Here is a 13,062-nt window from a genome sequence, read left to right on the forward strand (position 1 = left end):
TCAGTAATATCACACACAAATTCATTCAAAATTTCACATACCGTATTAAGTTTTTTTTTATTTCTATTTTTTTTATTTAATTAAAGAATAGATCTTGATGATTTGAGAAATGATAGAATTTTAGTACGTGTGAGTAAATTCAATCCTTATTTACTCTTTGTTTTTATTTATATTCCTTATCTTTTATCTTCTAATGACCTGTCATTATTACGCAAGATTGTATGTACGGACGTCTCTTTTCTTTCATTCTCAGATGTATATTTAATTTCTTTCAGCGATTGTATAATCTAATCCTAGATGTATTGGGGTTTATAGCCTTGCTGACCCATCAAATCGAGTGAGCTGAATTTTGACTTTTTGAATTCCCTCCAATACCATATATAAATGTATAAGAATTTATCAAATCGAGTGAACTGAATTTTGACTTTTTGAATTTCCTTCAACATTATGTATGAATGTATAAGAATTTATAATCCATCAAATCAAATCTGAGTGAGTTAGATTTTGACTTTTTGAATATGAATGTATTAAATCAAACTTGTTAGCCTAAAGTCTGAATCACGTCTGGATTGTCATGAGATTCTGCTCCAACCCTTTTCTATAAACTTAATAAAAATCGGAGTGTTCGAAACCCAAATCAAATCGAATGAGCTAGATTTAAACTTTTTGTATCTGAATATATTAGATCAAACTTATTAGTCTAAAATCTGAATCACGCCTTAGTTGTCATGAAACTATAATTCAATTTTTTTTTATAAACTTAATAAAAATTGAAGTGTTCAAAACTCAACAGTTCTCAAATCTTATATATTAAAACTGAAAATTTATATATTAAAAAAACATGTTTTTTATATGACCCGTTTAATATTCACTCTGAATTATATAAAAATAAGTTTTATTTTATAATTAATTAAGTGTATTTAATGGATATACGAATTTTAATATAAATATTTAATTTAATAATATAATATAAAGTTTATTATATGAGTTTGAAATTTATATCATATTAATAAAATACATAATTGTTTAAAAAAAAATACATAATAAATACTGGAGGTTTTAATAATAGAAGAAAAGCGTTGTGAAATCGTTATCCTGCATTGAAGTTTCATTTAATTGCATTGTAGCAATGTCGTAGACTGCACAAACACTAAGCAACCTCTTTTTATTATTCTGCAAATAATTTAGCTTGTACGATTCTATGATCCCTCAGCCTAATAATTATTAATTAAAACTCCGTTTTCATACTTTTCGGCGATTGAAATGCTAAAAAAAATTAAAATTAAATAAATTATTTTTATAAAAAAATATTTTTTATAAAAAATATTTGGAAAATAGAATATACAAATCAAAGAGAAAAAAATCGAAATCAATTTAGAAAAATGTCACAGTTCTATAATAACAAGCTTAGACTTTTGCTATTAGATAATAAGTTTGGCAACTCCTTTGTTCTCTTCATTTTGGTGGTGGTTGTTGAGGACGATTATTTCTTTTTTTTTTTTTAATTTCTCAATTCTTAGTTACATAATTAACTAAAATTTGAGGCAATGTGATGTGAGAAAGAAAAAAATAAAACATTTTTTTAAATTTTAAAATTGCTTTATAAAAAGTTAAATTTTAAAATCATTGATTAAAATATTAGAGATTTGTGGTATTTTATCACACGTTGGTTAATAAATAAATTTTTGTTTGAAATATAATATATATTTATATCAAAGTTTAAGTAAAATTAATTATTAATATTAATAAAATAATATAATTTTAAATATAAATATTTAATTTAATAATTATTAAACTCAGTGTCATGTGAAATTTAAAATTTCCATAACTTTACTAATTTTAATCTTTATTTAATTTAATGAGATTTGAATAAAAACGTGACGTGTCGAACGTCATTTGCATTCGGGTCCATCAACGCGTTTAAACACACACTTAAAGCAACATTTGATTAATAGGTAGAAAGAGAAAAAAACATAGGACCCATTTTTTTTTATAAAATAAGAATATCAAATTACATATATATATTTTTAATTCTCCAGGATTTTTTTATATTTATTTTAACACTTTAAAAACTAATCACTTATAAATTTCTGTTTATATATCCTAATAATATATTTTTATCAAATTTAAAGTTTTTTTAATAATATTGTTAATAAATATTTTCTCATATAAGAAAAAAGAAAAAGAAAAGTGGAAAATCTAGAGTGAAGATCGCATCCATGCAGCCCAACGTTAAGTTGACTCGCCACAATAATAAAGCATTAATAAACTCCGAATATTATATAAAAAATTAAAAAAAAAAAACACTAAAGAACTCCACTCACTAAATTTATCCTCTCTCTCTCTCTAGTCTCTGGTCTATTCCCTCTCCTCCTCTTTCCTCTCTCTCTCTCCAATCCCAAAAACAAAACCCTAAAAACCTTGATCTTGCCGGACGCATTTATTTCCACCTCCGTCGTGATCCGTTCATTCTCTTTCCTCTGCCGGAAGGAAAGGAAATAAACATAAGGAAGGAAAGAAACCGGCGGAAATTCAACGAGAAATGTACAAGAACCAGCTGCAGGAGCTGGCCCAGAGGAGCTGCTTCAACCTTCCCTCTTACACCTGCATAAGGGAAGGCCCTGACCACGCCCCTAGATTTAAGGCTACCGTTAACTTCAACGGCGAGATCTTCGAGAGCCCCCACTATTGCTCCACACTCCGCCAGGCTGAGCACTCCGCCGCTGAAGTTGCTCTCAATTCCCTCTCCAACCGTGGCCCCTCTCACTCTCTTGCTGCTCGCATTCTCGTAAGCAAATTTGGCTTGCTCTTCTTCTTTTTTACTTATTGTTTGCATAATTATTTTTTTGTTTGTTTTTATTAATGTACACCATTACCATTTTTGTGTGCCTCTTCTTCTTCTTCTTCTTCTACTGCTAAGCTTCATTCCCAAATGGAAAATAGCAGGGAAAAAAATTTAAGTAACCAACCCCTAGTCTTGCTAACTTAAGCCGGAGACGTTGCTGCTTTCCGGTTAGCCGCTTTTTTTTTTAAGCTTTTCATCTTTCTCTTGCTTTTTGCTCTGTTTGTGTGTTGCTTCCCGGCGCACGCCTCAATGCCCCGGCGAAATCGCTTTGGAATTAGCGAAAATGCCCTCGTTCCTCGTTCCTCCAGTTCTTTGCCTTGCCTTGCAGTGCCGTGCCGTGCCGTGTGTGCTATATTGTGCTTTATTAACCTCGGTCTTAGTTAATTACTAATTAATTTGGCCTGTGAAGTGCTATCGTGCGCCGAGAGAGGTGCAACGCTTGACCGGCTCTTTCATGATCGCCGGTGTGTTTTGTAGTTGGTCGGGATGGTTGATATCGAAATGACGGGAATATCCTTCTCTCTTTGACGGAAATGTATTTGTCACATTGTAATTTTCGGAGAACTGCGGGACTGAGTTTCTGTGAGGTAGTAGTGACGAAGATCCATCTGGTTTTAGTTTCTCTATAGCTGGAAAACAGTCGTACCTGGTTCTTTTCTTTGGTGGTGAATTCGGTTTGCTCAGTGATGGTGTAGTTTGTTCACCGTAAGAATGTGGGGTTTTTGGTCTTTTTCTTTTCTTGTTGACCATGATCGGTTCTACGAAAATGGAACACAGGGAAATAATAAGAATTTTTCAAATTAATTGAGATATTTTCACCTATGCGTATTTTCTTTGCTTTATTATTTAAAAGAATCAGAAACATAATTTGTCATCCAGCAAGTCTTTGTTAAAGAAGACTGATGCCTAAAAAGACCTTGTGCTGAATATAGATTTAGCTAGAAATTGTGATGTTATGAGCATTTTAATATGCCTATATGATGATGTTGTTTCCCTCGTTTACATGCTTGAAGAGGTGAATATATATGTTCTGGTACATTAATCAAGAGGAGTAGTAATTGAGCTAGATGAGCAAGTAACTTGAATCCTTCAATTAAATCAGAGGCAGAGATGTTAGATTATTTTGCACCAAAGTTATTATCTCCAAGCGCCTACATGCATCTTGCATTACTATTTTTTTGTTTGTTAAATCGGCGGCACAGATTTTCTTCAACATGCTGCATCAATGAAACTCAATAGTACTTCTAACTCTGGCTTTTGTTTTCGTGATCCTTTTGTAATGTAGAAAGAAATACTGTCATTCATTTCTTAGGCTTGGATTCCATCAATTATGATCTTACCCGTTACTAATCTTGTCACCTGCCTTAAATGCCATATTGCTCATATCTTCATTTTCCTGTACCTCTGCAGCATCGTAAGTTCTAGGGATTTTTTCAGCATTCTACTGGAACAGTTTAGTTAGAAAACACATTTTCTTTTCCAAATAATTGTTGTTGTAGAATCCTTTCATTTTTCTTGGTGCTAGTTATTATTTATTAGGAAGTAATATGGTGAATTAAAAGGTCATAGAGATGAATTCAACTATGGAAGCTGAACTGAAGTTGTTGATAGTTGTTATAAACTATGTAGCGATAATGAATTCTTCTAATTGTGCAGCCTTAATATGACAATCTTGCCAGTTGTTTGAGTAAAGAGCTGTAGCTTTTTAATTATATTAAGTGTAGAGGTATTATAGTCTCAGTGCAACTAAGTTTCACGACACAAGGGCTTAGGGAACCTCTAACCTACAGTTAATGACATGGGAAAAAAAATGGAATCTTTGTATTTGTATAGCTGATCCCAAACTACACTAGATAGGGTTGAATTTAGCAATTAAAATTTAGTTTATGAGGGCTCACTGTAAGGTTGATGATATTCATAATAGTCCTTAGCTGCATGGTGTTGTACGAAGGCTTTCAGACTTTAGTAGCCAGAACTAATAGGATTTTTAGATTTTTAGTGCTGTTGAAATTAGCTGCTAATTTTATCTTGGTTAAGCGGATGAGTGGATGTGATAGCTGAAATTTTGAATCATAAGTTGTGTTTTGTACTTCATCTCACTTTACATGTTTGTTCATCTTTCATCAAATATGAATTTGCATGAAATAACCTAAACTGCTTCTTATAAGGTTTTATTGTTTTTGCCCATTGAGTGGCTTTTCTATGTAGTGCTTGCCAATACAAGTATCTTAATGAAAGTCTAAATACTGCATGTCTATATCTTGTGGCTGCTCCTTTTGAATCTTATTTTACTTTTCACCTTCAATATGAGGATTAGCATTTGGCTTGCCAGTTTTGTGATTGATGATGTTAGGTTGCTATTGTTAGGATGAAACTGGCGTATACAAGAACCTTCTACAGGAAATTGCACAAAGGGTTGGTGCTCCATTGCCACAGTACACAACGTTCAGGTCTGGCCTGGGTCACCAACCTGTTTTTACAGGGACAGTGGAGTTGGCTGGAATTACATTCTCAGGAGAACCTGCCAAGAATAAGAAACAGGCTGAAAAGAATGCAGCAATGGCAGCTTGGTCATCGCTAAAGCAATGTGAGTCTCTATAGAGATTTTCATTTTATTAATACTTACTATGGATGCAATTAACTACATAGAGGTCTGTACTTCAAACGGCACACTTAAGCTTAATTTGTAAATGTGTGTACTTTCTGGCCAGTGGCAAAAGAAGATGCAAGTTCTTCATCTGAACCAGACAACAGTGATGAGCTAGAACAAATCACAATTGCACGTGCCCTGTTGAATTACCGTCTGAAGGAAAAGATAGCAATAGTAAACTCTGCCAACTCACCAGTACCATTTTCAAAGAAGTTTCAAATCCAGAGCCCTAGGCCAACAAGTCCACAGCCTGCCCCAGCTACCTCATCTAAAATCCTCCCCTTTATTTGCCCAAAGATAGCTTCTCGAAATAGGCCTACTCCAACCACTGCAGTTGACAGACCTATGCCAGCCAGACCCACACCAGCCATGACAAATGACAGAAGTGTGCCTCCACAACAATCACCTCTTCCAGAACTCTGGGCAACTCACCCTCAGAAATTCCCTGCAGCAGGAGCAGCTCCATATGTCCCTATCCGACAATTTGGGGCGCATTGCCATGGCATGGCTCAACCAGTGAGAATAAGAAATGTAGTGCCTGTTTTTGCTGCACCTCAACGTCAACCTCCATCAATCTCCCATCAGGTGATGCGAGGACTACCTCAACAACCTCCACCTGTTACCATTAGGCCAACTTCACTAGTATATGCTGCTCCACCACCAGTTCGGAAAGATACTATGTATGTTGGAAAAGATCATCCAGCTGCTCAGAAAGAAGATTCTCTAGGTGTTCAAAAAGATTATCTGCCTGTTCAGAAAGAAGAACCTCAGGCTATTCTAAAAGATCTTTCACCTGTTCCGAAAGAAGAATCTCATGCTGTTCAAAAGGAAGATCCTTTAAACATTATAAACGAAGATCATTCAACTGCTATTGCTACTGCCAAGCCAAATAATTCACCAGGTCAAGTGGAGGAAACTGGGAGCCCAGAGTTGAAACGATTTGAGACGGTACAAAGGATGGAACAACTCAAAATCTGATCGTTGCAGAGAAAAAGTTGGACCCATGGGAGACAATTGAATGGTGTTTATGCTTGTCTCACTTTGTTGTAGTATCTTCTCTCATCTTATCATATGAGTGTTTTTATCTCCCTTCTTGCATTTTACTGTTCTCCATTTTGTTATCGTAGAAGCCACAGTTGTAGCAGGTTAAATTAATATGCGCAGTGCCATATATTTGGAATTCAAGATTTTGCTTATATTAGTAGGTACATGGCCATATGGTGGTATAGAATAGAATGATGTTGGTAATGTTTTCAGTCTCAGTTCAGGGCCTTGTAATGATTTTTTTTTTCTGTTAGGAAATTATCCTGAAATTCTTTTAATCTTCAAAACTTGAAACGGATATTTGATTGCAGCAGTGACAAGATTGCCCCACTTTGAAGCAGTGTACTAAAATATTAGTGGGGTTTTCAATTCCTAGTCCTTTGCTGCTTTAGTGTAATATTAGCTTATGAAAAGTTGCTTTCAACATCACCACCATGTTCACTAGTTCTGCACTATATGCTTTCTCTAGGTCACTGTGTTCACTATCTTTGCACGATATGTTAATTTGGCATTTGGCATAGGTGTTGGCTTCTTCCATTGTATTATTTTCATACATTATTTATGTTGAGAAATTAGTGACCACATGATAGAGCTTGCGCTTTGAGTTTTTTTTTTTTTTTTTTTCATTTTATTTTAAATTAAGGAAGACTCGAATTAGAGACTTGAATGAAGTGTGATGTGTTTGACCATCAAATTACGACATGGCAGCTTGAGAGCTTGATTTTGGAAATAGTGTTGATATAGGCCAAACCCATAAGAGGAAGACAAATTTTGGGTCCAAACAAGGGACTGAGTTGCATCCATCAAGTGGGTAGCTATCACCTGCACTGGATCAATAATCAAACAAAACATACCCACTTTTATCTTTCAGTTGAAAATTAGTTGTAGCCCATGAAAGGGATTATGATCAATATGTGTGGTGAAATAAGAAATTAAATTTGCTGAGTGCATGATTACCTCATTAATGGGAAATTTTATTATTATAAAAAATTTTAAAGAAGAGGGAATGATTTAGGAGTGAGAATCTATGATCAGCTGAATTGCTATTGAATTAATTGGTAGCTGGAAATCACATGCAGACAAGCTCAATAAATAAGTAGGGCAGCCCTTGTACCTGTGGATTATCACTTGTTAATTTCTTTTTTTTTTTTGGAAGACTTGTTAATTAATATATGTGGCCCCATTGTTATCATAACATCAAGCCCTCTCAATTTAAAATTTCAATTACATTCTAATTTAACTTTTGAGAGTCTTTGAGATATCTGTCCGGTTAATCCGGTTTGGGCAATTGCAGTTAAAACTTAGAAGACACTACAAATATGTATAAAGCTTGAATTTGTTAAGAGCTACCTTTTATAAAAATTATATATATATACATATAGATTCTCATATTTTAGTAATAAATATTAAATTCTGACTTCTTAAATACTTAAAAAGTGCCTTTTTTAAAAAAGAAGGTAGTCTATAAATATAAAATATTTTATTTTCAAATTGATAAATAATTTTATATATTTGAAATTAAAATTAATATTTTATTGTTAAAATTTGAGAAAACGATAATTTAATTTTCTAGCTAAAAATTGAGTCTATGTGAAAATAACAAATAATTATAGGTTAACCTAAAAAATTCGAAATTATATTATTTTGAATTTTTTTTTTATAAAAAACTGTAAATTTTAACTTTTTTGAAAATGCAGACATTTGAAGAAAAAAAAATTTTAATTGTTTTTCAAGTTATGGCTTTTATTTAGGTATGGCAAGAGATAGAGAATTCTTGAAATTACCCTATCAAATCAAATTGGTACAGTTTGAACATATCTTAAATCTGAATAATATTTGTTATAAATGGTCAGTATGCAAAACCTAAATATCATTATTTGAAAAATACGTGAACTTCTTTAACTTTAAATGTTTTAATTAATAATTAACGTAAAATAATTTTTTAATAAATTATTTTTATAATTTTATAAAATATATTTAAAGTTTACTTACTCAAAATATGATACAGTAAACATTGTAAATATTACAAAGGAATATATAGTTGTATTTAATAAATTATTTATACAAACAAATTTAGATAACACATACTCAAGACATAAAATTTAAATCTTATAAAAATATATTTATTTTTAAATTTTAAGTCATCCCATATTTAATTATACATTACTCAATGATTTTTCTTTTTAAAAAAAAAGTTAATTTAAACATAATGAAAAATTAAATATAATATATTTTAACATAAAAATAATAAAACTGTTCTTTTATAACAATTAAAATGATATTTTTTTTAATTTTGAAATTAAATATCAAACAAACAGATCTTAAATACAATTAAAACTAAAATGATGAGTTCAAGAAATTCTGATTTATGATAAGAATTGAAAATAATCAAGACGGGTGAAGAAATTGAAGTTGATGAGATTTGCATTCAGATTAGTATACATGCACATAAGCCACAACTTAGCAAAGAAACAAGCAAAGTCTCTTTTTCAAGTTGAAAGGTTAGAAGTAGGCAACTTATTATCTAAAACCACAATTCAATTCAATCCAAAAAAATCAAACACCGATTTTGCTTACATAAGTTGTTCGGTTGGTAGGTTTCATCTTCCACACGACATCATTATTACAACCTTGAGGATCCAAAAATCATGTCTTTTCCTTCATCTCCTTCATCATCCACTTAAAAGTAATATTCAGTAAAACAACTATTAGTTGGTATACAACAAAATTCTATTCGATAATAATTTTGAAGGTAATATTTAATATTTTGATTTGAGAGATTAAGAGAATGAATTACAAAAATTTATTTTTCATAGCTTTAACTTGCCCTATGGCTCATGAAGGTTGTAAATGGCCAGAATTTGAAACACCCCATAAGCTTACAAGGGCTAATCATGAAGAAAGGTTCCTCCTTTCTACAAATAGGCACCAAAAAAATGAAGAAGCATGACAAATATTGATGAGGCTTTGTGGATGCTTGACATGTATATTGGCATTTTCTTTCATTGATTGCCATTGAGACTCTGCTTCTTGCTTCCTCTTACTGTTCTTTGCCCATAAATGCACGCCCAACGTGTTAAGAATTTCACTGCTTCTAAAGACTTTTGGGTTTAGAGTTTTCATCTAATTAGCTTCTTGTGTATGGACCCTTCACTTCCTTCTTTCTTTTAAAAATCTTTATCAATCATCCAAAATCAATGGTCTAACATTATTCTGTTGGATACTATGTAGCAGAAACTTCCAAACTTCTAACCCTACTTCCATTTGCTCTTGTCAATTTTAAGTGAAAACTTCCATGGCACTTGCAATTTCTATGGCATTAAAAAGAGACTTGATTTCAAGTGGATCAATATATATCAAATGGGTTTTGGCCCAAACTGAAATTAATTTTTTAGGCATAAAAAATCTCAAGTGAAATCAAATGAACTATTAAGTGGGTCTTTTAAATCATCAAATCCCCTAATAGTGCAATTATTCCTAGTAATTAATGCATACACATTACAAACCCTAATAAGACTTGAACCCCATAAGCCAAGCCCTAATTATATCAGCCTTTTTGGGGAATTTCCTTTTTTTTAGATTGGGGAATTGTTATCATGTTAGTTATAAAATTGTAAACCCACAAGAAAAATTAAAGAAGCGGGGAGAGACAATAGTCATAAAAATTTGCAAGTTTGATTGAATAGAAGTGACCAGTCTTGACTAATTTTGCTTGAACAATAACCCTAACCACCAAGAAAGGGCAGTGGCATCTTTATCCATTTGTGGGTTAAAGCTTTTCTAGTGAAAAGAACAGAGCATGAAGAAGATTGAAGAGAGTGAAATGATGGGTTTAAAAAAAAAAATTAAAATTAAAAAAAAAAAAAAAAAAAAAAGGTAAAAAGGAGAGTACTAGTGCCTACTACTAATACTACACAATAATAAGTGTGCCATACAAGCAAAGGTGGACTAAAGGTGGGACCAAGTCTCCACTTCAAAGACACCAACCCCAAAGCAATGCCACGTCAGCCTTCTATTAATTTACGCAACAATTTTTTTTAATTTTAAATTTAATTTTATAAATTTATGAAGAGTTAGTATATGTATGGAGGTGGGCCCAAACAAGATGGGCCCACATGATTGAACCTGTAAATGGGACCCAAAACAGGGATTAAGGAAGCACTGGTATTATTCCTTTCCTATTAGAAAAGCAATGGCTCATGGAAAAAGGAGATGGCAACCCTCCACCCATAAGCAAGAAGGCAACTATCAAAAAGCAAAGGAAAATAACAAAACAATAAATTAAAAAAAAAATTATTTATTTTAAAAAAGATAATTATTATAATAATAAAAGAGGGAGACAAAGTGGAAGGATGTTAATCCCATCACCTAAAGTTTAGAAAGAAAGGAAAACATACCCCATTTGACTTTGTTATTGCTCATCATATACAATTGATTGTAATAATATTATTATTATTTTATTAATATTTAATTACTCATACAAAAATATTGAAAATATATATTGTTTTAGGTATTATTAATACTAATTTAAAAAATATTTTATTATTTTAATATTTTTGCTAATTGTATTTGAAAAAAAAATTCAACCATTCTAAAAATAGTAATTTTTTCTCTCACCCAATGATGATCTAATTGCATAAATATGGATATGGTTAGAGATAAATAATTTTGAAATAATGTGATTATATAATTGCAACACAAACATAAAATTATTAAAGAATGTATGAAATATGTATAAATATTTAAATTCAAAATATAATATAATAAATCAATAATATTCAATTTAATGAGTTTATTATAAAGTTTCAAAATTTTAATTTTAATTACTATTGTTTAATTAAATATAGTATCAAATCATAAAGGTTATAAAAAGATTGGTAGTGGGTGAGAAACCAAGTGAAAAAGATGTGTAAACTTGAAGGTTGGAGACAAATTTTAATGGAGAGAAAAGCTCTAACTTGTTGATTTTAAGTTTATGAAAAATAATTAAAACTCTAAATACAAGCCATGTGTCACAAAGCCGCATCATGAAACAAAAAATCAAATATTTCATACTCATGAAGGATATATTCACCATTTTAAGAAAAGAAAAACACCACCCAAAGATGCTGACAACACCACCATAAATGGAGCATGAGATGGTTTTCAATGTTGGTAAGTCCTTTTCATTACTCTTTTTCTTTATCTTTTATTTTTTCAAATCTTACAATCCAAATACATAGTGAAATTCTTTATCGACACGTACATCCAATCATTATAATTAATTGTAAAATTTATTATTATTTTAATTTATTTATTAATGAGCATACGAAAATCGATAATTTTTGAATTTTTAGTATTTGAGTTAAGATCGGACTCTAGAGAATAAAACAGATTCAAAACTCAATAGATCCCACCAAACAGATCGATCCATCATCGTGCCTTCTGATTCGTGATTAAAGCAACTCGAATTGACTTTAGACTCAAATCCATGAGAGAATAGCTTAACTTGATGATGTGACGAGATATAGGATAGTAGACTCAGCTATTTTACTGCTCTATTAGTATGCACGCTGGAGGAAAATTAAATAGTCTCCTAATAGAGATGGATACGCGGGTATGTCCATATGTACATATCTGAATAATAATATTGAGTAGCGATTATGTATCATTAAAAAATAAAAAAAATAATAAAGGAAAATAGGTAATCTGTATTAACCAACTCATTGGCATGCTTGGAATTGAAAGAGTATGAAGTAGGGATAGGTGGTGGGAGAGATTAGAAAATCTCTACTTTTTGAAAAATGGGTTTGAATATGCACTTCCTCATCATATCATTGGACTCAAAACAAAGATATTTTCCATTTATAATATTTAACCACTTATATTTTAAATATATGAATATGAAAAAAGAAAAAAAAACTAATGAAAATCAAATATTTTCAACTAGAAAAATCATCACATAGAACAAACGATATCTATTCTATGCTATCTAAAGTAAAACAAAGATTTCCATTCATCATCTAAACACCATATACACATGTTGCAATTTAGTATAAATTTATATACTACAAAATTTAAATGGGATTATATAATATATTCTTATTTTAATTATTTATTTTATTTAATATATTTTGAGTTATTTAAAAAACTTTCAAAATTAAAAGAAATATTTTTTATTTTATTTAAATTAAGTTCTTATTTAATTGTTTTTATTTAAATTAAGATCTTATTTAGTATAAATTTATTTTTATTTAATATAATTTAAAATAATGGGCATATTACACTTGTATTTTTCTAGTATTGACTGCACAGGATTCAAAAGTGATAGAAAGTCAACTACAGAGTACTGTGTATTTATTGAAAAAAACTTAGTGTTTTAAAAAAATAAGAAGCAAAATATGATATATAAATTCAATACTGAATCAGAATACAGAGTCATGGTTTAATCCACTCGTGATATTATGTGGATAAGTCATCTGCAGAAAGAAATTGGTATAAATATTGTATCACCCGTAAAATTTTGATATGATAATCAGTCTGT

At 30.9% G+C, this 13,062-nt stretch overlaps 1 protein-coding gene across 2 annotated transcripts; it reads left to right on the forward strand.

The window, feature by feature from the left end:
* The first annotated feature begins 2,307 nt into the window (after positions 1-2,307).
* LOC110626792 (double-stranded RNA-binding protein 2) lies at positions 2,308-6,817 on the forward strand. 2 transcript variants are annotated; one of them, XM_021772880.2, is made up of 3 exons: positions 2,308-2,788; positions 5,213-5,432; positions 5,557-6,757. In XM_021772880.2, the coding sequence occupies exons 1-3, from the start codon at positions 2,543-2,545 to the stop codon at positions 6,471-6,473; spliced, it is 1,383 nt and encodes a 460-aa protein (XP_021628572.1). In that variant the 5' UTR covers positions 2,308-2,542; the 3' UTR covers positions 6,474-6,757. The 2 variants fall into 2 exon arrangements, with proteins under 2 accessions (XP_021628572.1, XP_021628573.1); XM_021772881.2 differs by lacking the exon at positions 2,308-2,788 and adding an exon at positions 2,834-3,432 and having other exon boundaries at positions 5,557-6,817.
* The last annotated feature ends 6,245 nt before the right edge of the window (positions 6,818-13,062 follow it).

Source organism: Manihot esculenta, chromosome 11 (assembly GCF_001659605.2).
Source record: "Manihot esculenta cultivar AM560-2 chromosome 11, M.esculenta_v8, whole genome shotgun sequence".
NCBI lineage: Eukaryota > Viridiplantae > Streptophyta > Magnoliopsida > Malpighiales > Euphorbiaceae > Manihot > Manihot esculenta.

Excerpts from the sequence above, each read along its gene's own strand:
- LOC110626792 (XM_021772880.2), top strand. The coding sequence starts at position 2,543 with ATGTACAAGAACCAGCTGCAGGAGCTGGCCCAGAGGAGCTGCTTCAAC. Across the intron at positions 2,789-5,212 it reads CTCTTGCTGCTCGCATTCTC|GATGAAACTGGCGTATACAA; the intron begins GTAAGCAAATTT and ends TGCTATTGTTAG. Across the intron at positions 5,433-5,556 it reads TTGGTCATCGCTAAAGCAAT|TGGCAAAAGAAGATGCAAGT; the intron begins GTGAGTCTCTAT and ends CTTTCTGGCCAG.